Below are 20,696 nucleotides of genomic sequence, written 5' to 3'. Positions count from 1 at the left end.
ACCATTTCTTCGTACTTGCAAGTATGGAGATGTCGGCTCATAAAAGAGATACATCCCTTCGTCCGCCACCATTCGGTAGCTAGCTCAAGTCGAACACAGACATCCGTCAAGTCTGCGTTCTTTAAGTACCAATCAACCTGTACTTGGTTCAAGTTGGCGCATAACGCGTTCGTCGTCGGCTGCGGAATTGCTGCTATTCATTTCATTCCTCCGTTTCCGCTTGTCCCCATCAGAGTAAAGCGGATGTAGCTCGTTATGCGCTCCCTGCAGCTTTTGACGGAGTATAAGATGGAAAATCAACGACGACAATGTAGCCTCCTCCATTGCTAACCGCTCACCACGACGGACTTCTTCAAGGTTTGGACCATATCACGACTTGCTGTAAATAACATGGTCTTGTACTCTGACGATCAAACTTGCACGAATACTTACGGCGAATCTATCGCTGTGCCCTGGGATTCGAACGGCGTCATATTCGAAGACGATAGTTCCACAGGTTTTGCAGTCTCCTCATTCAATACACTCCCCTCAGCCGTCAATAAAAACGCATCCATATACCCAATCTCCAATACCTCCCAAGAACCGAAAAAGAGGTCTTCCTGCAACGCTATTCATTCCGTCCTTGTAAAGACTAAGCGAACACATCGTCCTGGATTGACTCGTAATCCCAAAGCATGTAATTCATGTAAGCGTAAGAAAAAGCAGGTAAGATTTATTCTCCTTTGACACACTTCTTTGCCCCTGATATTGGTTTGGAAGTGCCAAGGATATTACCAGGGAATATGCGAGAGGTGCAAACGGACACCTCACGAGTGTATGTGGGATGAAGATGATAGCCAGCGCGGGGTGAAAAAGGCGAAAGTTCAGGCAGCGCTACGTGCTGCAAGGGAAAGATCCGAGCAGATAAACCCTAATCGGCCTGTCGAGATACAGCTAACTTCTCCTGTATCCAATCAATCTCTTCTTTCTCCAGTTCACAGAATTTGTGAACCGTCTCAACGTATGCCCATTAATAGTACCATCTCAAATTCTCAATCCTCGCCAGTACAAGACGAAGATTCTCACTTGGCTTTAGAGGATCAGATACCCCAGGATTCGTCCATCTCAAATTTTGGTCCTCTCGACCCTAGCTTTGATTTCGATCAGTATCAACGTCCTTGCATCTCACCTTCTCAACTCAGCAGCGCGGAAGGATCCTCTATATCATCCATTGAACAAATCGAATTATACGCCGTCCAATCTCAGCATATCTCATGCTTGCCAAACGAGCTCAATACCGGAGGTACCAAGCCCCTCGATGCTCAGTACAGCATCCCTTCGACCTCATCCACTGAGATCGGTAGCTCGGTAACTTCATCCATATCACCAATGGAGATTTTTGGGGCGTTCACCGGTCCATACGACTACCATAGAATCTCGTCATCTGAGATAAGCAGTGTTGATGATCAGGATTTTACGGTTCTCGGCGTCGAAAACCTCGCTTTGCGACGGGTAATAGGCGAGACCAGCAGACAGTTGCTATGACCAAGCCTCTCCGACCCAGGAGATGTCAGTCATTACGACAGTCACCGCTCACGAGTAGTCATCTATGGAAGAGGAAGAGAACAGCTTCCCTGTACCTGGCGGAATTGCAGAAATGAATACATTACAGCCGTTTAGGGGTGGGATTCTCAAAATCTAGGAGGCTTCGAGTGAGTTCTTTCCTTTTACTAGCAGTGACGAAATGGGTGAACGTATAGGAGAATAACGTCATTTTATCAACCCAGACAGATTTTCAATCCAATTTTTTGGTTCTTTCTATGAGGTAAATATTGCTTGCTTCTTATGCATCCTAAAATTATATAGATTGACTTATGAATCCCTTATGATACTATTTTTTTGCTCGAATGTTGGATTTTATATGGTTACGTATGCTTTCTTCCGAACCTACACATATTTTCCATCAAGAACAATAAATAAGTTTCAGTGGCTCTCCCATTTTGCCGTGTATTTGCTAATGATATACAGTACAAAGATTATTTAGATTATTTATACCTTATTTCCTTTCGCTGGGCCAAAGCTTCTCGTCTGTGTGCGAGGACGAACTCGGAGATGTCAAGCCAGAGCTTGACTGAAGCGGTTGCTGGGGCCCCAAAGTCGTCTCAGATGCCCTTTCTTTGCCCTTTCCCTTTCCCTTCCACCACTTTTTACTCGACTTGTCAGCTTCATTACTCAAAGGCGAAGTATATCTGCCAAGTTCAATGCCACCCCTTGCACGCTCCGGCATTTTCCCTAGCGATATAGCCTCCTCCTTTACCTTTCTCGATTCTGTCGCTTCGTCAGATTTCGCATGCTTGAATTCTTCCAAAATCCGCTTTCGGTCTTCTTGGGTTATCTTCCTGAGTTCTTCGATACTAGCTGCTTTTCGTGAAGGTCGGAGTGATTCGGCTGGGGAAGAGTAATCGAGAGTGAAGAGTTTTGTGGCTCGGCCGTCTACCTCGCGTATTGCGCCTTGCGCACCATATCGAACTGCCGATATACCACTACCCAAAGGTCGTGTAACGAGAGACACACCTTGTAGACGTTAGCTTTTGTCATTTACATTGTAAGTCATAAACTTACCGCCTCTCACGAGTCCAAAGACCCCACCAACTGGACCCTATGTCTGGTTGTCAGGATCTCTATAAAAGTGCCGACCGCCATCGCAACTCACTCCCTCCTTGAATCCATACAGAGGCTCCATGACTAGCGCTTTCATACCATCCTTTACACCAGTGGTAAGTTCATCCCTTGCTTCCTTCATCCCTGACTTAAAGTCGGTAATGGGAACTCTCTGGCGTGTAGCTTGTTCGTATGACCACGTCCAACCGCCCGAAGGGTTTCGGACTTGGGAAATGATGACTGGCTGCTGTGCTGAGATGTCGACTTCTCTCTGAGGAACCTTTGGGAAAAGTCCGATCAGCTGTGGCTCAAATCTTCACAAAAGAAACTTACCGGTTGGTTGAACATGTGCAACACATTCAACACAGATGCAGTCAAAGCAAGGAAGAACGCTTGGGTACCTCCAATGATAGGATCCGAGTCGGCAATATTCACTGGGTATTCCTTTGATCCTGCACTAGCGATTAGAAATGATCAGGTTTGTTGATGAAAAAAGGTTACGATTCGGTTCAAGCGTTTTGAAAGACAACTTCCCCTCATCGACCAACACTCCAGCAGCAATCCCCGAAAGATGAAGGTTGTACTCAGGGGAATACCAAATAGCAGCTCTAGAAGGAATGATATCGCATCTACTAAGTGGTTAGCTGATTCTCAATGCGCCATATCTAACAATTCACCTCATGCTAAGCAAGGGAAGGTGCTTATGGATGGTCTCCGCAGCCCCCTTTGTACCGTCCTCAGTAGACAATTGTGATCCATACTCTCTGGCGGCAGATTGAACTCTCGGAGATAACGCCTCTTCCAAAGCAGAGGTGATCTCTTCACAGCTAAGGACGTCTGACGAGATGAAAGCAGCAATGCCCACTTGATGGATCTGTCTGCCCCAGAAGCTATAGACATGGGTTAGTGAGGGCAGTATGCTCAAAAACGAAGGTGAATTACCTTAAAGGACGTTCAATTGCCACGATGATGGCTGGTATTCCAGCTCTCATAGCAGCCAGGTTGAGCGAAGCGCCTAACAACCTGTATGAGAGTTTGCAAGCTTCGATAAACGGAATCACTTACTATCGGCGTGACAGATTGCTGATATCCTCCTCTCTGACAAAAGCCACTGGTATGGAACGGGTGCCACCTCTATGAACCAGCTGGTTAGCTCTTTACAAGATTAACAAAGTTGACTCCTGGGAACTTGCCAGACACGATGAAGATATCGGGATTTTCACCATTCTTCATCTGTATGCCTTTGATATCCACAATGGCCCTATTATTGGACTTCAAGAAAGCCGTGATGAAGGAGTCTGTACTGGGTAAGCGTAGCCTAGAATGAAAGAACGGATGGCATGCTTATGATATTCGTGGAGTCTGAATTTGATAGGTCAAGCCTAAAAGACAATCAGTATGTCAGGGTTGAATCTCAGGAATTTGGCTCACTTGACATATACAGGTTCCTTTCCGTTTTTGAGGAAGTACAAAAGGTCGTCAGAGGGGTGGAAATCTATCTGCTCCCGGTGATCAAATATGAAGCCAGTCACGTCTGCTATCGACTTAGCGACTTGACAAGCTTGCATGTCTTTATACTCACCAATATGTTCTCTCCAATCTTCTGGTTTTTTCAAAAGAGAGGGACTCCAGCAATAGGTGAAAGGTACTTTCAGTCTATCCAGAACACCTGGCCCCTCCATCTTGGTGAGGGTTGGTAGACCAAGGCTGGCAACTCGAAACTCGTTGATGACTCTTCCAAGCGAATGCCAAACCCTATAGAACCATCAGCGATAATGATATATTGGCCAACAAAGCAGATGTACTGATTCTCATAGATGGGATAGCTGAGATAATTAGTAAGTGAGGCGTTGGTGTTGGATCGTTGGATGATGGTTCCGGGATGTGGAAGAGTGATAGTGGGTGAACAAGGGTTGGCTAGATGCTCATCAGCTTTATTCCCGGCTTAAGGTCGGCAATAATCATACTCGAAAGGATATGTAGAGGAAGACCAAGAAGCTCAGCGATGGATACGTGGCAGGGAACATTGGGCGCCGAAATGATTAGATCAGCGGCAAAATGTGGATTTGTAGGTACAGCAGAGGGGCTGAAGGTCGAGCGATATAGTGATATTAATGTGAGTTCCATAGTTCTCTGGTCTGATATGATCATGAGCATGATACACACGCGTTGACAGTTAAATACCCACCCTTTGTCCAAGTAGACAGGTTCGCATCTGCTGGTGCGGAGAGAGGATACATTTCCAGCTTGTCATGCAGCCCAACTCGGCCATCTTTACCTGTCCTCCCTGACAGATTATTCTTAGCTTGAGTAATTAGGTCTTCATAAAATTCCGATGTAACAATGCGGATTCGATGAGAATGTGAGACGATGAGTTCAATGGCAAGAGATATGAATTGGCGAAGATCATCTACAAGCATCAATTTAGTCGATTGTTCCTTAATATTAAACCAGGAATTTACCTTCATCGCCGATTGCAAACATCACAATGTTGAATGATGGCACAGCTCCTTGTGGATCCAACGCATATTCCTTGACTCTTGGAGCAACAGCAGCAGGCAGATCGCCGAGATTCTCCTGGACATCAATCCAGGCATTGACATCCCCATAAGTCGTCAAAGAGGAACGGACGTGGAGACCTGATCCAGAGCTAATGAATGCGCTGCGATCTATACTGAATTAGTCTTCAAAACATTTTTTCGCTGGATCTGTATATTTACCGGCGTCAGTGGGCACTGCGACATAATTGTTGCTCGCAGCGGGCGTTGTTGATGGCCCGCCCTGAGCTTCGTATGGTGGTGGCGATTCCATGGCTGATTATCGTTGAAGATTATAAAGAGGCAATTGCTAGATTGATATAAACATGGTCATGCCTTTTGACACCGCCTTTGAGCCTGAGATGGAAGGTGGGGGGGGAACAAGGTGACTTGCAGTGACGGATGGGAAGCGAGATCGGAACCAGAGTCGTTATCCTTATCAATTACCTAATCGTGCCTGGCTCACCCGGCCCCCAACTGTGGACGGATACCGCAACCACGCACTGCACCCGCCCACCACTGTCGGTACTTAAAACAAGTGGTGTCGATCTTTTTGCTTTTAAATCCGTATATATCGCCTGCATATACCGATTAACATTCCTGATAGAAGCAAGCCCCATATAAAATCCTCCAGGAGCACGAGCTACAAAAGCTAATTATCTCACCAAACCAACATAACAAACACCTTTACGTTGTGCTAGCTAGTAAATAGGATCGGTTGGCACAAACTCTCGGCCAAGTCCTGGATCGGCCGGAGGTCGGTATACGCTATGAACGCTTTCACCGGGTTCATAAACTTCAAAGTCTGATAGGGCGAATCGAATTGGCCTGGAACTGGAAATGACAGCCCTTGAGAGCTGCTATATCATTGTGAAGGGTTCGGAATCCGCCATTCATCCTGGAGCTTACGTTCGAGATTCATAGTCTTCTTTTTTCATTGACATTTGACCTTGATATGTGTTCGTCCTCATGCCACTCTCATAGATGGGGCCTATTTCTCCATATGGAAGAGATAATCACCTATAGCAGCTGAAAATGTTTGAGTCGTTGGACTGCTACTAGCATCCGTCGACCAGTTGGATACCGATGCTTAGACTTTGCTGAACCTCAAGATATTTTGACCAGTCTTCCCAGTCATTGAGGATGGTCGTTGCTGAGGGTCAGCTTTCCTAATTTTAAATACTGGCCTCGTTTTAGACGGAGCTGCGGGTACGGAGCTAAGGAATCGCGATTGGGGTGACACAACGAGAGTCCATATTTATAAGTGTGGGGCCTTTGTCAGTGGTAGAGGGGGTAATGGAGCCGGATGCAATGGGAGGTATATTTGATGTCTGCCGTTTGCTTTTTACAGAATGGAAAAGAGAGCGTGAGGACAGGCTAAGAAAAAAGCCTTCATCACTTCTATTTATATCGTTAACAAGCTTAATCTGGCAGCAAAGGCCAGTACTTAAGGCTCGAGGAAAGGAGAGATGAAACCATCAAAACTCACATGACATCCATTATATCTCTGCTAACGATTAACTGGCAACGGCTCTTACAGTCAGAAATCCTTACGCCAACGTCTCCCCACTTTCAGTAAGTACAATTTAAACAAAACATAGCCTGCACAGTATTAACACAATGGTCGCAACCTAGCCAGCATACTCGTAGAATCCTTTTCCCGTCTTCTTCCCCAGCCAACCAGCATCCACCATCCTCACCAACAACCCCGCCGGCCTATACTTGCTATCCCCTGTCTCAGTATGCAGCACCCTCTGGATCGACAAACAAGTGTCAAGCCCAATAAGGTCCGCGAGCGCAAGTGGACCCATGGGGTGGCCCATCCCGAGTCGGAAGGTGGCATCAATATGTTCAGTAGAGGCGATACCTTTTTCAAGGACCATGATGGCCTCGTTAAGCATGGGCATGAGGATGGCATTGGCGATGAAGCCGGGGGAGTCTGCAGAGTGGGTGACCTCTGTATTGCACGTGAGCTCACGTGGTGGGCTGTAAAAAGGAAATATGAACAGACCTTTCTTGCACGCTTTGCCAAAAGCTGTAGCTTGGTCGATTGTTTGTTTGGAAGTTTGCAATGCAGGTATTATCTCGACGAGCTTCCTGAGAAGGTCAATAACTCTATAGTACGCTCTTGCACTCACATCACTGGGACAGGGTTAAAATAATGGATTCTATGATCCCAATTAATTCCTGGATAAGCTACCAACGTAGAATAACTCACCCGATCACTCTCTCTGCGCTGCTCTTCCCTTGAGCACCACCCATACTCCCCGCACTAGCAGCGAGCTTGGTAAGGCTGATAGAGCTCGTGTTGCTACCCAAAATTGAAGTAGGAGGCAGTAAGTCTCCCAGCCGCTTGAACAAACCGAGTTTGAGCTCTGGTATCTCAGGGATAGCCTACATCGCTGTTACCGCTTTGCCTGACTTCTCAAGCTTGAACTGCTCTCACCTCAATAACAATATCTACATCTTTTAGCTTTTCGTCCCCATTTAATCCCGACCCATCTCCTTTGACAGGGTTGATCCGAGCCAGAGCTTCATCGGCTTCTCCTTGTGTCATCCTGTTCTTGCTGACATCTTTCGACAAAAGAGATTGTACTCGTGACATGGCTTGCGAGAGGACTGCGGAGGAAGGATCATGGAGAGTGAGCGGTACACGGGCATGAACTGCGGTGACGTAGCTGTCAAGGTGTCAGCTTGATCCAATAGGCAGAGTAAGGAAATAATATACGCGATACCCAAGCCCATTTGCCCAGCGCCGATGATGGCTGCTTTGCGAAACGATTGGATGGCTGTCATTATGCGGATTGTGATGAAATTGGTTGATACGTAGTTGAAGATGTCTCAGCAGCAGGCATGGACCAAACAAGATAACATAGTTGTGGGTATAAGAGTATATAGCAAAGAGTTGTTACTTCTGTTCGCTGGTCGCCTGATCTGCCGGTCACGATCCGTATAGCTTGTTGACGAAACACGCGACTGGTTAATTACCGGTGACAAGTAGTTTACCGTCCCCCTTTTCGTTCATCATTTATTTACTGCCTCCTATCGAGCCATTTTCGTCAATGGTATCATGGGGAATTGACCATAATATCCTCAGGCTGTCGGGATTTTTGCCCTTTTTTCTTCTTGTCGCTGGTACATGCACGACCAAACGGCAAATCTCATAATAATCTATATTTATTGCTAGTCGTCGTACCATTTGCTTGTTGTCTTCTTTATTTGGCGAGGGAGGCCACCGGCTCGTCAAGACACCGGCGGAGATAGGGGTTTAGGCGTGTGAAGGATTCACAAGTTAGAAAGCAAGGACACTGGCAAGCCTATTTATCCATAGAAACGCTTTATGGGCTGCAGCGCTCTAGGCTTTACAAGGCGGTGAGGATTCCATAATTCCAGGAAATGCCCCTGAAATCTTCCCAAAAAAGCTGAGGTTGGATTAAAACAGTGCACATCTATAGCTGGCATCATTTGTCAGTTTATTATTAGCGTCCCTAACTTGGTGCTATAATCGACATAAAATGGGAGTAAAAACGGATAATTAAACGCTGCGGCTTACGTCGGACGCGCATTGCTTTAGTGGGACGAGGCACGAGGAGTGTTCGGTCCTTACGGCGGTCGCGACTTTCGAAGAAATAGACGATGAAAGACGGATGGCATACGGTACTTCGCAGCCTTCTTGTACAGCAATAACTATCTCCAGCTCTTCACAGTTGACAGATCTCACTATTGCCTCTCTACTTCGTCTTTCAGCTCTGCTCGCCTTACTGTTTCGTCACTTCTTGACTTTAGCAACGATCAACCACGTCTCTTCAATCTTGTTGCTCCAAGCGAACCCGCAGTGATTACCGGAAAACAACGAGACTAACCAAAGGATCAAATTTCATCACAACCATCATTCAACTTGTGTAACGACAGGCCGACAGACAGCGGACAGCAGAGCAGCAATATCGCCTCGCGCTGTACCCTTCACTGTCATTTCACCGCTTGCTCCGGTCTCTGAACTTCTCAAGTCGCGTTCCGATTTGAGAGTACGACTCAGCCTTCTCAGTAGCTCGTACGTGAACACGGACCATGTCTTCATCGATTTCAGCTTCCTCGACAACGTCAGCAACAGCGTCCGCGAGCACGTCGGCAGCAGGCATCGTTGATTCTAGCTCAAACTCAGTTTTCAAGCTCGTCGGCATCTGTCTTGCCGTCGGTAGCGGTCTTCTCATCGGAACAAGTTTTGTGATCAAGAAGAAGGGGCTAATCAATTCCACGGAAAAGTATGGGAACCAAGCAGGAGAGGGCCATGGGTATCTGAAGAGTTGGATATGGTGGGCGGGAATGTTGACAATGATTGTTGGAGAGATCTGCAACTTTGTGGCTTAGTGAGTGTAGCTTTGGCCGAAAGAAGAACCATGCTGAGAGACGAGTAGTGCATTCACAGAAGCCATTTTGGTGACTCCCATGGGTGCCCTCTCAGTAGTCGTGGCCGCTATATTATCACATTTCATGCTGAAAGAAAAGCTCACGTTTTTTGTGAGTCCAAAATGGGACCAAGTTGCGCAAACTCACCCTCTTACAGGGTTGGATAGGATGTACACTTTGTATTATGGGAGCCGTCATTATCGCTCTCAATGCCCCGGAAGAGCAATCTGTCACCACAATCAATGAGTTCAAGAAGATGTTTTTATCTGTCGGATTCCTCGTTTGGGCTTCACTTTCTATCGCAGCAAGTCTGGTGGTGGTATTCTTTGTCGCACCAAAATACGGGAAAAAGAACATGATGCCGTATATTAGTATTTGTTCTTTGATTGGAGGTATCAGTGTCAGCTGTACTCAAGGGTTGGGTGCAAGTATTTTGACGAGTATCCAAGGCGATAACCAAGTGAAGAACTGGTTTTTTTGGTTCTTGTTTGTTTTTGTTATCGTCACACTATTAACCGAGTGAGTTGACATCATCATCTGTCATTTACTGTATGTTAACATAAATTAGGATCAACTATTTGAACAAAGCTTTGGAGCTCTTCAAGTGAGTGTAACCCTTTATGGCTTAACACGGCTAACAGCTTGTAGCACTTCCATGGTCGTCCCAGTATACTTTTGTTTCTTCACTTCCGCAACCCTCATCACCTCGTTTATCCTCTACAAAGGTCTCAAAGCCTCAGCAGTTACGCTGATTACTATGGTCCTTGGCTTCCTCGTCACGTGTCTTGGTATCACTCTCCTCCAGCTCTCCAAAGTTAATCCCAAAGAGCTTGCCAACAAACTGGATCGCAAATCCACTATACTTATGGAGGCATCAAGACATCAGACAGAGGATGCAGAGAAAGGTCAGGTGTCAAGCTACGAAGATCCGGGCATGGATGCGCTGAGAGGAGGTTTCGGTGCAGTGGGCAGTATCATCAGAGCAAGGAGTGTGAATAGACGCATGAGTAATGCTAGCACCCTGAACGGAGGGAAGTATGGCGCTGCCAACTTGTCTACCCACGGTTTGGAACATTTACCGAGATTCCAATGTAAGTACTATCTCACTAGGGACCAAGAGTTATGCTCATACGATGTAGTGTCTGACAATCCCATGCCTTCCGATGCTATGAGCCAAATTTCATTACACTCGGCCAAGTCTCCAACCATTTTGAGTGGAAAAAGTTTTAGAAGTCCACATGACCAGTACCCCTCTCCTCAGCGGTCAAAGAGCATCAAAGTATGTTAATTCTCGAGGGCTCAGTAGCACAGCTGACAATCTCTTAGTTTGAGGAAGGCGACATTGTCCACCAATATCATTACAACCAAGGACCCGACCAAGACGCCATGCACACCTATCTTCCTTTCTCGGCTGACCATCACAACGGTTACCGCCACAGCTCTGGTCCTATTTACCCACCTGTCATGGAAGAAGACGAAGATGCATATGAGAAGGAAGTCGAGGCAAACAGGGAAAACGGATCGAGCCGTACAAAGGTGCACGTTGATGGTGCCTCAGAAGAGGTGTTGGCTGAACCTCTGAGCTACAACGACCCCTACGCTATCTATCCCGCGCGAGCCAATGTACCTCAGATTGCACGGCCGTCGGGCACGAATAAAGGTCTCAGCGGGCTATTTAGCTTTCAGTCTGGCCCGGATCTCTCCCTTCATATCCCACATATCAACCGAAACCGGGATAGCAGCAACGAGAAATCTCCCAGACGGGAGCACCACGATTATCCGACTTTGTCGAAGAAGGACAGAAACAATGCACAAGAGCGGGAAGAGAGGCAAGCGTTGGTAGGAGGAGATGATGATGAAAGTGGAGGAAGGCATAGGAGTGATAGCAATGTGAGCTCATCACTGAGTGTTAGCGATGGCGAGACGAGGGAGAGTGAACAGCCGCAGAGTGCTGTGTCAACGCAAGCAACAATAGGAATGTGTACCAGAGTGCAGATAGGGCAGGGTTCACCTGCAAGACAGGGAGCGTTTACGTCGAATGGTACTAGTGGTGCAGTGCCAGAACGAAGAAATTCACCAAGAAAATTACCGGATTTGCCAGGTTTTGCGGCTGGATCGCCCTACGGATCTTCGTGAATTATGGCACACGAGAAGAAGGCTCATAACGTCATGTCTTTTTGTCTTTTTGGGAGGGTTTGCAATGTAGGACAGAAGAGACTGGTTTGGTTACAAGGGTTTGCCACATTAGTGTACTATTTATGGCCATTTTAAACGAGCTTAGTGTATCAGAGCTAAATTAAATTAGGCATCTTGGGTTATGGGGATGAACAAGTCAAAAGTGATTTCACCACAATATGACACTGTAGCACTTCCTCAACGATATTGATTTATTAAGCGGTCCAAAAGAAGGTTGAGCCATTTGACTCAACAGGATGCTCAATTGATGGAAACGCCAAGCAGAAAGGATCAACGCGATTTTGTGTTTACCCTATGCGGGATGCCATTAACAACAGGACTGCCTGTAGATATATAGAAATGCTAAGTCTATTCGTAAATGTAGAGTGCTATCCCTCTCCCTTCAGTCTAAACTCTTTCCGGCCCATGTCCAACCAAATTCCTCAATAACTGCAACAAGCAACAAATTCCACCAAGCCAGCACAATGATAATCTTCTTCTCCTGACACATGAACCAATTGATATCGTAAACGAACAACGATTTTTTTCTGAATTACAGTTCTACTGACGAGAATCAATCATCAATGAATTCTACAAGGCTCGTCAGTCAAAGATACACTCAAGAAAATAAGAGGAGTGCTTACCAAAACGATCCGACGTGAACCAATCACATCTCCATCCCCTCAATCCCTTCTTCCACACCTTCCAAACCCATATCCATCTCCCCCATAAACCCCCCATCCAAACTCCTCGATAATCCTCCACCAGGTTCCAACCGCTCACCTTTCCCTCTGGCGATTTCCATCTCTTCCAACTTGTCTCTTCTTAGTATCCCACCGGTTGACAGCTGACGACCCTGCAATGGCATTTGCGCTGGCGTCTGCGTGGCGTTTGCCATACCGCCAGTGGTGTTCGCGGGACCAGCAGAAACAAGAAGTGGTAAAGATGCTTTTCGTTCTCCAATAGGCGCCGGAGGGACCGATGGGAAACGAATGGTTCGACCCGTTTCCGCAACAGTTGCGGATTGGGGCTCTCTTCGAGATGGGAAGAATGCAGCGTCATCGGACTTCCAGCCTCGTGTGAGGATCTTGGCTGGACCGACGGTGGCACCAGATGCTCGTGCGGAAGCGATACCAGAGACGGAAGCAGACGCCGATGCACCAGCACCAGCACTTCCTCTTCTCCGACAGAGCTCAGCAGCAGAAGGTGACCTTGCTGCTGGTGGAGCGGTGATGATGGGAGGAGGGGGTGAACGATGGCGAGAGCATTGCGAGTTAGAAGGTTTATCGGTGAGTATACGGATGGAAGAGCGGCCACGCTGATATGCAGGTTGAATAGGAGCTTCAACATCGCCGTCGTCTGATGTCGACGGCAGGTAAGAAGGGTACGCGTGCTCCCGATTTGATCCAAATTTTCGACGGGGAGTAGAAGGAACGTTAGGACTGGCCCATCGAGTTTCGGCCCATGAAGGCCGATTTTGAAACTTGGCCATGTTTGTAAAAGTGCCGATACCGGTGACAGCGTCGTCCTCACCCGACGTAAACCCATCTTCCTCATCTTCATGATACCCCTCGTCGGAATCAAACTCGTGACCAGGGATCGCGATCGGTGATTCCACAAACCCATCATCGTCCTCATTTTCTTCATCTTCATCCTCTTCTGAATCTTCTTCCGAATGTGTAGAACACCAAGAAGGGGTGCTGGGAGGTGGAGAACGAAGGGTGGACATGTTAGATATGGATGTAGACGTCGACCGAGATCGGGTGCGTTGGTTATATTGAGCATTAATAGAGCGAGGGGACATTGGGGGACAAGGGTTGACGGCAAATGTCAGTGCTGAAGGTCTTCTTCTCAACGGCGGCTGATTCGAGACATTTTGTTCGTCACATTCTGGCACCTTTGACACATTGCTCTCGCCATCACGCGTACCGCCTTCTTCAGCTGCCGAGATTGTATCTCGCCGTAAAATCGGCTTCGTCGCGCCAACGCTACCTTCGACTGGGCTCAAGATACCGTTTAATATCACCGGGGCAGGCGCTGTCGCTGAAGATCTTGGCGGTTGTCTCGCTTGAGTAGGAAAAGCGTTCGACTACACAGATAATTAGTAAATGATTGCACATCGCGACAATCGCCACCCACATGACAATGCCAATCTGAACTGAATGTCCCAGCCTCCGAATCAGTCGAAACAGGGCAAGGCTTGACAGCAAAAGTCAACGTCGAGGGATTTTTCTTTCGTGGAAGCCGATCCATTGCCGCTCGATCCTCTTCCGGCACCCTCGCCACACCTAACACAAACCCGTTGAACATTTCATGATCTCGTGAACCGTCCTCACCGTTCGTCGAGAACGTATCTCTCCGTAATATAGGTTTTGTAGCGCTCACGCCAGTCGTCGCGGGTGATACGGGATTAGACCCTGATGCTGACCCAGCGGAAGGTAGCCTTGATCGGGAAAAAGAGTTGGTTTGGAAAAGCGAAGTGATGAGTGAAGGCGACTGAGCACCGTTCCGGGCATCGCTAGCGCAGTGCCAATCGGAACTGAAAGTACCAGCTTCGGAGTCGGTGGAAACGGCGGTCGAGGTCGGAAGCGGAATTTTGCCAAAGGACAGCGTACAGTGCTCCCGGCAAGGAGAGGCGAATGAAGGAGAGCCCGGCATTCGTCGGGGTGGCGATGGGGTGAGGGAAACTACAGGCTGGTCGGAAAGACGGGGTGAGAAACCGCCGTAAACAAATTGTGGGGACTGTGCGGACGTCATGGTGGCAACTGCTGCCTATTCGAGCGCGAGAGAAGTTGCTGCTCAAAGTAAACTGGGTGAAAGGTGCGACGAACGCTGGGCCGTCTATTATTGAACGATGCTAATCATGGTCTCGCAGTGGTCGCGAAGAGTGATTGTCAACAGCAGAGATGAAAGAATCCAGTTCGCGACCAAACAGGGAGTGCCCTGCAGAGTAACGGAAAAAGGGCGAAACTGGAACGCGCAGGGATAGGAACCGCCGTAGCGTGTAGCTGTAACGGGGTCTGCAGTTTGGTGTCCACCGATGCTGCGTCGGAGTGGCAAAGCGTTTGTGCTCGAGAATGGAAAGAGGATGGAAGGAGGATGGAAGGAAGGAAGACGAAGCGGATTTCTGGAGCAACGCTGCTTCTCTACTCTGTGCTCTGCTGCATTTGCCGCAAAAGGTATCTCTTTCCATCTCTTGCGCACGGGCCGCAATTGGCTATAAGTAAATATTTGGGGTGCAGCCTTGCCGAGAACTGCCATCTCAGGAAAATGCCCCAAACAAACTAGGCACAAAAAGGTGGAGGCTTGGGTGCTTCCCCCAGCGCACGGACCACCCCGGTACGCTTTCCCTGCATTACGGCAATTTGTCCTGGCAGTGTCATGCTGCTCACGTCATGGAGTCGTACATCTAATCTTCTCCCTTCTTTTTCCATTATTCTATCACGGGGTTCCGTCATTTTCTCTTTCCTCTTTCACTTCTTGCTCAAGAAGCGTCGTACTCTTCTGGCTGCTGCAACTTGGCGCGCACCCTTCTGCACATACCCCATGGCTCGGTCTAACAAGGATACGGCCAGCGGCGGCATTACTCATTTCCACTGCTTCTTAGGTGGAATACGCATAACATCAACTATGACAACTGACCAGCTGCTAATAATACCAACACTCCGGCAGCTGTCCATCAGCGGCAGTTGTCCGCATCGGCAAATAGCAAATGGACAGAGTGACGGAGGCCGACATGGAATATCAAAATGACACAAACATTCAAACCTATGTATCCATCATTGAACTTCCCGCGAGCCGTAGGACTCATCATTCAGTTTTCAGTCTTCAGTTTTTCAGTCTTCACAGCTTTAAAATGACAAGAAGGAGGGACAAGGAATCGTCGAGACCAAGCAAAATTGGCAACTCTTGAGTCCGACGCCAAGTGTACCAATGCCCGGTTCTGGGCTTTATTAGCGGCCATCGGTGATGATTTCGATTCATGCACTTACATCTTCCGACTCCCTTCCCTCTTCCTCTATCTTCTATTTCTTACTCGTACTGTGATATAATAATAGCATACCACTCCAGTGTTGCGTGCCACTCCATTACCACGATGACTGGCACTAGGAGGGGGCATCTAATACACTCTTGCGCAAGCACTCCGTTTATCGACGACGTTGCTCTTCTTCTTCTCTTTCCTCTTCCACCTTGCGCTCCCTTTAAACCCCCCCCGCTTCCAGTGGCCGATCTGTTCTCCGTATACCGTCCACGAATTCTCCTTCGTCCATTTCCGTTTTCCTCGAGATGCCTTTCGGGCGTCAATCTTGCACGCATCGCACTCTTCTGCAACGTTTTTTCGCCACCATCTGTTATTAGTTTTTAGAGCAGTGTCTCATTCGCTATGAAAACATACATGACATGTGGGGGCATACGCAGCTAAACTTGCTGCCGATATGTAGACATTATATCGCCATTCCCATCAAGAACAAACACTCAACACCTTTAACCTCCTGACCTTCGTAGCTTCCTCTCCTCCTTCTCTCATGACTTATCTACAATTTAAATGATCAGTTGCAGTTTTACAGCCTCAGTCCTGCTCCTACTAAGGCCTACTGAAGGTATTGGCCGTCAAATTGCGACAAAAGACAATATTAATTGTACGTAGAACGTGTAATCCCGGAAGAAGGGCGAGAGGCGAGTGACTGGTGGGCCGGAAAGGGAAAACAAGGGTATAAACAGAGGACGACGGTTCTTCGTACGTACTAAGCCATATGCATACAACATTTGATCACCTGTAAACTATCAACTATCATTATATCCTGCAAGCGATGGTGATTAGGGCGATTATGACGGTCATAAATCATACCATACACTCTGAATCTTGCGCTCCAAACTCTTCTTCCCTACATCAACCCATGGCCGACAAACACCTTGCACAAGTACGTTATCCACCCCTTCAAACCATCTCGACTGTAGAGCTTTCTTGGCGGTAAGCCTCCGATCGGGGTCAAGCGTCAAGAGACCCTCTATCACTTCACTTGCTGCTGCCATCAATTCATCGAGTCCTTCTTGGAGATGAGGAAGAATGAGTGGAGAGGTTAAAGGGGTGGGGTGGGAGGACGGGAATTCGATTTTGCCTGCGTCTGGGAGCTGGTTAAAGGCCTGGTTGAACTAAATGATTAGCTTCATGGTCCACAACGTACCGCGTTGAGATGAGATGAGATGTCGAAATCAACCGATGAAACTAAACTTACAGGCCAAATGTCAAGTACTGGAGTTCCCCTGATCTTGAAGATACTAGCCGCCAAACCTAATGTACCAAAGCTAGCGTCGAATATTGGCTGTCTTTCACCCATCTCCCGATTATCACCACCAGTTGCAGTATCAGTACGATAACCAGTGCCGTTTCCATCGCCACCGCTATTTCGTACGCGATGCCAGGACTCATCAAGTGGATCTGGATCTTCCATATCGTCGCTCCAATTGTCACTGTCTTCTTCACCGTCACTTCTAGCGTCGCTATCACTATCCGTATCGCTTCCGGCATCATCAAACTCATGGGGATAGCATGACCCAAATGGCCTGAACATTTGGGCAATCACGCATCCCGCTGCCCACGAGTCTACAGCGTATGGATCGTACCTCACTGGTGAAAACAAAAGTTCCGGTGCTCGATAGGCTCCCGTTCCGACATTACATGAGCTGCAAGCCCTGCCACCGTCATCGTCGCCCTGGCTTTGTTCTCTCCCGGTTGCTGAACGATCATGCCCCACGACAGTCCCGCCTTGGGCGTCCATCATCAAGGCAGATGAGCCTGACCAGGCAGTACCGAAATCGACAAGCTTGAGGTTCCCACAGAAGTCGATCAGGAGATTTGACGGGTTAATGTCGCGGTGGGCAACGTCATTGGATGCCAGATAATCGAGGGCTGTGAGCAGCTGATATGATAAACCTGTGGTGACGCTGAGAGACGACTGAGGAGAAGGATGTGGTAGAGGAATAGCAGGTGGCTCGAAGGGAAAGGAAGGATCTCTGAATAAATCGGTCAGAGTGCAGACAAATAATGGAAAGTGAAGGTAGTGCTCGAGGAGATCGGTGTCGTAGTGGTGCTCTACAAGCTTGACGATCTGCAGTTGTTTAAATACAAGGAACTTGAGCTGCTCTGTTCTGTTCGAATAACTCTGGTCATGGCTGCTCACATTTGAGTGATCCAATCTCTTGAGAATTGCAACTTCTTTCCCTACATCATGAGGCAGCATGCTTCTCAATCTTCCATCTGGGGGGGCAGAAACAATCTTGACGGCCTGCCATCCCTCCAGGCCGCCTAAAGAAGTTGCTCTCCATTGATTGGCGTCCGTAGTGCCTGGTCTACTCCTTTTATCCCAGACTGTGGGAACTGAGGGCGTTGGTTGCGCAATCACGGCTCCATGTCGACCTGATGCTCGAAATGTCAATTCGCGGAGAGCATAAACAGACAATTAGTGAAAACCGGACATACCTTGCCCAATGACTAGGCGTCTTCTGTCCATAGTAGAATGATTCTATGTTCTTTGAGCGCACATTTCTGAGCTAGTCCTGAGGAGCAACCTTTTTGGAGCTTGTGTATCTATATATATGCTTACAGTCTACTTTGTTTGCCAGATTTATTTTTGCTCTTTTTCACGAGGTGTACCCACATATGTACGTACTGTTGTTGCCTTTTGGCAGATAAGAGGAGTGCAAGTGGAGGCAAGAAGTTAATAGTACGTAATATCTAATCCTTTTGCTTTGTCGCTCCGATCTGATCGTAGCTCCGCTCGTCCGAACAACCGTGACCACTGGAGTGCATAGTTTTTTTAAACTCAATCTGAACAGAGCAGAGATACACATGATACTACTACAACCACCTGATGCATATCCAGCTTGGTCAATTGGGAGATAGTATGATACATGCGGTAAATTTGGCGGTACAATCTGAAGGGGAACAGCAGTACACATGATCGGATCTTAAGCAACATAGTGGAGAATAGATCGATCTTCCTCGTCTCGGGCCATGAACTGAACACAAGATGCAGCATTAGCGTCATGACTGTCTAAATATATATTTCACGGAGCACGGTGGAATACTAAATTGCACAAAAGGTCACTCACTTCTCGTTCAATCAGGCTCTCCACCCTCTTCTTAATCTCCTTCACATCCGGCGGGAACCTTTTTGAGACGTCGCTAACGACCCCATCAATCAACAGCTGGAGGGTAAGCTTCTTGCGGGATTTCATGATTCGGACAATGGTAGCTTCGAGGATGGACACTCGGTCGAGAGCGACTTGTTCGTTTGTCTTGCGGGATTCTTCCGCCTAAGTGGCCCACGTCACGTGGTAAGCAAATTGCAGTTGATACATATCATGAAGAGACAATGACCTACAGACATATCCTGTTGGATCTGGTTGATTTTGAATTTGATGCGTTCGCTCGTGAAGCCCTTGTTCCAAGCAAAGATATCTGTAGGATTGACCTCCTTGCCGGAGGGCTTCTTAAGAAGAACTCGGGTACCTTTCCTACCTAGCGCTAACGATTGAAGTGTTCTGACCAATTCATTATTCTCTGTAGACACAGACCGGCCAAATAAGTACCAGCTCGCAGCTCAAGTCGTGATGGCATGTGTTGGGGAATAAAGCAACTTACCGATACCAGTCCTCTCCTTAATTTCCGCAAATGTCAAGCTTTCAATCTCATTATACAAAAGGAGCACGACCGCCTGGAATAGGCTGACCCCGACTTCGTACCGTCCACTTGGGAATCGGGCGGTAAGAGTAACAGTTGCAAGTTGGAATCGCCAGGAGAGGACACGGTTCTTGTGTTGAGTGGTGTACCAGGAGGTGAAATCGTCGATTGAGGATTGAAGGGATGGAGTAAGGTGGAAATTCCAGCCGTCTTTGAGGAGGGGATAGCTACAACGGAAGGGAAAATAAGTACAAAATCAAGAGGCCAGTATGTGATGGGTGGCATTTGAGGGTTGCGAAGTGAGGGGGTGGTTGTGAACTTACGCAGGCCATGCAGACTCAGTGAGTACGTTGGCGGTAAAGTTGGATGTCTCGCCATACTGTGCTGGACCTCTGGACTGTGCCAGTTGGTATGATCGTACGAGCCTGAAGGAGGCAGTTAGAACAAAAGATTTACCAATCGGTAGACTACACTTACGTTTCTGAAAGTTGAAGGTCCTTCATCATCACATCTCCCGACGTGAATTCTTCTCCCAGCTCTGCGGTTGTCTCATTAGCTTCACCTTCTCAGACAACGGAGGGAGAGTCCACCTACCCTTTTGAAGTTTTGCCACCATGGTCTTTTCCTGATCATTACTCGCACTTTTATTCAACAACAGCCTCTTGGCCAATTGACTCGAGTAAAATGCCTTGAACACATCTTTGTCTTTGGTAAACCCGATCAGTGTGACAATCTCATCCAAGTGATTATTAAACTGTTCTTCAGTGCCGGATCCTTGGCCTTTACGCATGGCGGCATCGAGATGCTTGGCAATCCATTCGGCAGGGGCGTTTTGTCGACTACCCATTCCTGTCTTGAAGCCCGACCTGACGGCTTCTTCGAGTTCAAACATTCTCATTCTCACACTTTGCCTCTTTTCCTTTGCAGCTTCCTTCTCTTTTTCTCTCTCCTCTTTCTCCTCAACCGAAATCATCTTTACATCTTCATCCGCTGGAAGAGGTTCGGTGTCTTCCTCGGAAAAGAGGTTGGATACAGTTTTTTCGGCGAAACGTTTGAGTTTGAGGGTTTCGTCTATCATACGTGGATCATTGACTGGGTCGGAAATGAGTGTTGAAACTCTCTTGGCAAGGTAGTTTTCAAGAGATTTGACGAGAGAAGCGAATTTATCAGTTTCAATGGAAAAATGGTACAATTCTGAGAACCCCTTTGCTTCGTCGTTGCTCATAGCTTGTTCAACAGCCAACTCTATCACT

At 47.6% G+C, this 20,696-nt stretch overlaps 6 protein-coding genes across 6 annotated transcripts in view; 1 reads left to right on the top strand and 5 right to left on the bottom strand.

Annotated features, from left to right (window-relative positions):
• Nucleotides 1-1,812: 1,812 nt before the first annotated feature.
• CNG04310 (UDP-glucose,sterol transferase) lies at nucleotides 1,813-5,567 on the bottom strand. The gene is made up of 17 exons (XM_024657600.1): nucleotides 5,361-5,567; nucleotides 5,103-5,309; nucleotides 4,829-5,050; nucleotides 4,608-4,778; nucleotides 4,446-4,557; nucleotides 4,223-4,395; nucleotides 4,072-4,174; nucleotides 3,985-4,022; nucleotides 3,834-3,938; nucleotides 3,706-3,774; nucleotides 3,583-3,655; nucleotides 3,318-3,530; nucleotides 3,142-3,269; nucleotides 2,974-3,092; nucleotides 2,693-2,920; nucleotides 2,602-2,638; nucleotides 1,813-2,553 (listed from the first exon to the last, which is right to left on the bottom strand). The coding sequence occupies exons 1-17, from the start codon at nucleotides 5,449-5,451 to the stop codon at nucleotides 2,036-2,038; spliced, it is 2,607 nt and encodes an 868-aa protein (XP_024513262.1). The 5' UTR covers nucleotides 5,452-5,567; the 3' UTR covers nucleotides 1,813-2,035.
• Nucleotides 5,568-6,344: 777 nt separating this feature from the next.
• On the bottom strand, nucleotides 6,345-8,045 carry CNG04300 (conserved hypothetical protein). Its single transcript, XM_024657599.1, has 7 exons — nucleotides 7,906-8,045; nucleotides 7,624-7,855; nucleotides 7,396-7,571; nucleotides 7,316-7,345; nucleotides 7,189-7,274; nucleotides 6,667-7,134; nucleotides 6,345-6,578 (listed from the first exon to the last, which is right to left on the bottom strand). Exons 1-6 carry the CDS (start codon nucleotides 7,971-7,973, stop codon nucleotides 6,809-6,811), a joined length of 918 nt encoding a protein of 305 aa, XP_024513261.1. The 5' UTR covers nucleotides 7,974-8,045; the 3' UTR covers nucleotides 6,345-6,578; nucleotides 6,667-6,808.
• Nucleotides 8,046-8,853: 808 nt separating this feature from the next.
• Nucleotides 8,854-11,933, top strand: CNG04290 (conserved hypothetical protein). The gene is made up of 7 exons (XM_572101.2): nucleotides 8,854-9,544; nucleotides 9,593-9,695; nucleotides 9,742-10,103; nucleotides 10,153-10,188; nucleotides 10,233-10,675; nucleotides 10,724-10,863; nucleotides 10,911-11,933. The coding sequence occupies exons 1-7, from the start codon at nucleotides 9,246-9,248 to the stop codon at nucleotides 11,718-11,720; spliced, it is 2,193 nt and encodes a 730-aa protein (XP_572101.1). The 5' UTR covers nucleotides 8,854-9,245; the 3' UTR covers nucleotides 11,721-11,933.
• A 128-nt stretch (nucleotides 11,934-12,061) lies between these two features.
• Nucleotides 12,062-14,927, bottom strand: CNG04280 (expressed protein). Its single transcript, XM_572193.2, has 3 exons — nucleotides 13,899-14,927; nucleotides 12,404-13,848; nucleotides 12,062-12,350 (listed from the first exon to the last, which is right to left on the bottom strand). The coding sequence occupies exons 1-2, from the start codon at nucleotides 14,514-14,516 to the stop codon at nucleotides 12,427-12,429; spliced, it is 2,040 nt and encodes a 679-aa protein (XP_572193.1). The 5' UTR covers nucleotides 14,517-14,927; the 3' UTR covers nucleotides 12,062-12,350; nucleotides 12,404-12,426.
• A 1,563-nt stretch (nucleotides 14,928-16,490) lies between these two features.
• CNG04270 (cdc2, putative) lies at nucleotides 16,491-18,411 on the bottom strand. Its single transcript, XM_572099.2, has 4 exons — nucleotides 18,241-18,411; nucleotides 17,942-18,177; nucleotides 16,997-17,869; nucleotides 16,491-16,904 (listed from the first exon to the last, which is right to left on the bottom strand). Exons 1-4 carry the CDS (start codon nucleotides 18,269-18,271, stop codon nucleotides 16,596-16,598), a joined length of 1,449 nt encoding a protein of 482 aa, XP_572099.1. The 5' UTR covers nucleotides 18,272-18,411; the 3' UTR covers nucleotides 16,491-16,595.
• A 189-nt stretch (nucleotides 18,412-18,600) lies between these two features.
• The window catches only part of CNG04260 (ubiquitin-protein ligase, putative), a 3,209-nt gene continuing 1,113 nt past the window's right edge, over nucleotides 18,601-20,696 (bottom strand). Inside the window, exons 4-10 of the mRNA XM_572097.2 lie at nucleotides 20,038-20,696; nucleotides 19,921-19,981; nucleotides 19,767-19,868; nucleotides 19,405-19,670; nucleotides 19,145-19,323; nucleotides 18,873-19,076; nucleotides 18,601-18,779 (exon numbers count right to left, since the gene is read on the bottom strand). The exon at nucleotides 20,038-20,696 is cut by the window's right edge and continues 297 nt beyond it. Of these exons, the coding sequence (XP_572097.1) occupies nucleotides 18,729-18,779; nucleotides 18,873-19,076; nucleotides 19,145-19,323; nucleotides 19,405-19,670; nucleotides 19,767-19,868; nucleotides 19,921-19,981; nucleotides 20,038-20,696 (1,522 nt within the window). The 3' untranslated portion in view covers nucleotides 18,601-18,728. The remainder of the gene's footprint in view (nucleotides 18,780-18,872; nucleotides 19,077-19,144; nucleotides 19,324-19,404; nucleotides 19,671-19,766; nucleotides 19,869-19,920; nucleotides 19,982-20,037) is intronic.

This window comes from Cryptococcus neoformans (assembly GCF_000091045.1).
Source record: "Cryptococcus neoformans var. neoformans JEC21 chromosome 7 sequence".
Classification (NCBI taxonomy): domain Eukaryota; kingdom Fungi; phylum Basidiomycota; class Tremellomycetes; order Tremellales; family Cryptococcaceae; genus Cryptococcus; species Cryptococcus deneoformans.
This window is presented reverse-complemented; position numbering and strand designations above follow the sequence as displayed.

Coding starts and splice junctions, on each gene's coding strand:
- CNG04310 (XM_024657600.1), bottom strand. CDS start 5,451: ATGGAATCGCCACCACCATACGAAGCTCAGGGCGGGCCATCAACAACG. Junction 4,558..4,607: donor TCCTCTACATATCCTTTCGA/GTATGATTATTG, acceptor ATGAGCATCTAG/CCAACCCTTGTTCACCCACT. Junction 2,921..2,973: donor TGCACATGTTCAACCAACCG/GTAAGTTTCTTT, acceptor CTTTTCCCAAAG/GTTCCTCAGAGAGAAGTCGA.
- CNG04300 (XM_024657599.1), bottom strand. CDS start 7,973: ATGACAGCCATCCAATCGTTTCGCAAAGCAGCCATCATCGGCGCTGGG. Junction 7,856..7,905: donor CAAATGGGCTTGGGTATCGC/GTATATTATTTC, acceptor ACACCTTGACAG/CTACGTCACCGCAGTTCATG. Junction 7,572..7,623: donor ATGTAGATATTGTTATTGAG/GTGAGAGCAGTT, acceptor ACAGCGATGTAG/GCTATCCCTGAGATACCAGA.
- CNG04290 (XM_572101.2), top strand. CDS start 9,246: ATGTCTTCATCGATTTCAGCTTCCTCGACAACGTCAGCAACAGCGTCC. Junction 9,696..9,741: donor AAGAAAAGCTCACGTTTTTT/GTGAGTCCAAAA, acceptor ACCCTCTTACAG/GGTTGGATAGGATGTACACT. Junction 10,189..10,232: donor AAAGCTTTGGAGCTCTTCAA/GTGAGTGTAACC, acceptor AACAGCTTGTAG/CACTTCCATGGTCGTCCCAG.
- CNG04280 (XM_572193.2), bottom strand. CDS start 14,516: ATGACGTCCGCACAGTCCCCACAATTTGTTTACGGCGGTTTCTCACCC. Junction 13,849..13,898: donor GTTCAGATTGGCATTGTCAT/GTGGGTGGCGAT, acceptor TTATCTGTGTAG/TCGAACGCTTTTCCTACTCA.
- CNG04270 (XM_572099.2), bottom strand. CDS start 18,271: ATGGACAGAAGACGCCTAGTCATTGGGCAAG. Junction 17,870..17,941: donor AGAGATTGGATCACTCAAAT/GTGAGCAGCCAT, acceptor AAACAACTGCAG/ATCGTCAAGCTTGTAGAGCA. Junction 16,905..16,996: donor CAGTACTTGACATTTGGCCT/GTAAGTTTAGTT, acceptor TAGTTCAACCAG/GCCTTTAACCAGCTCCCAGA.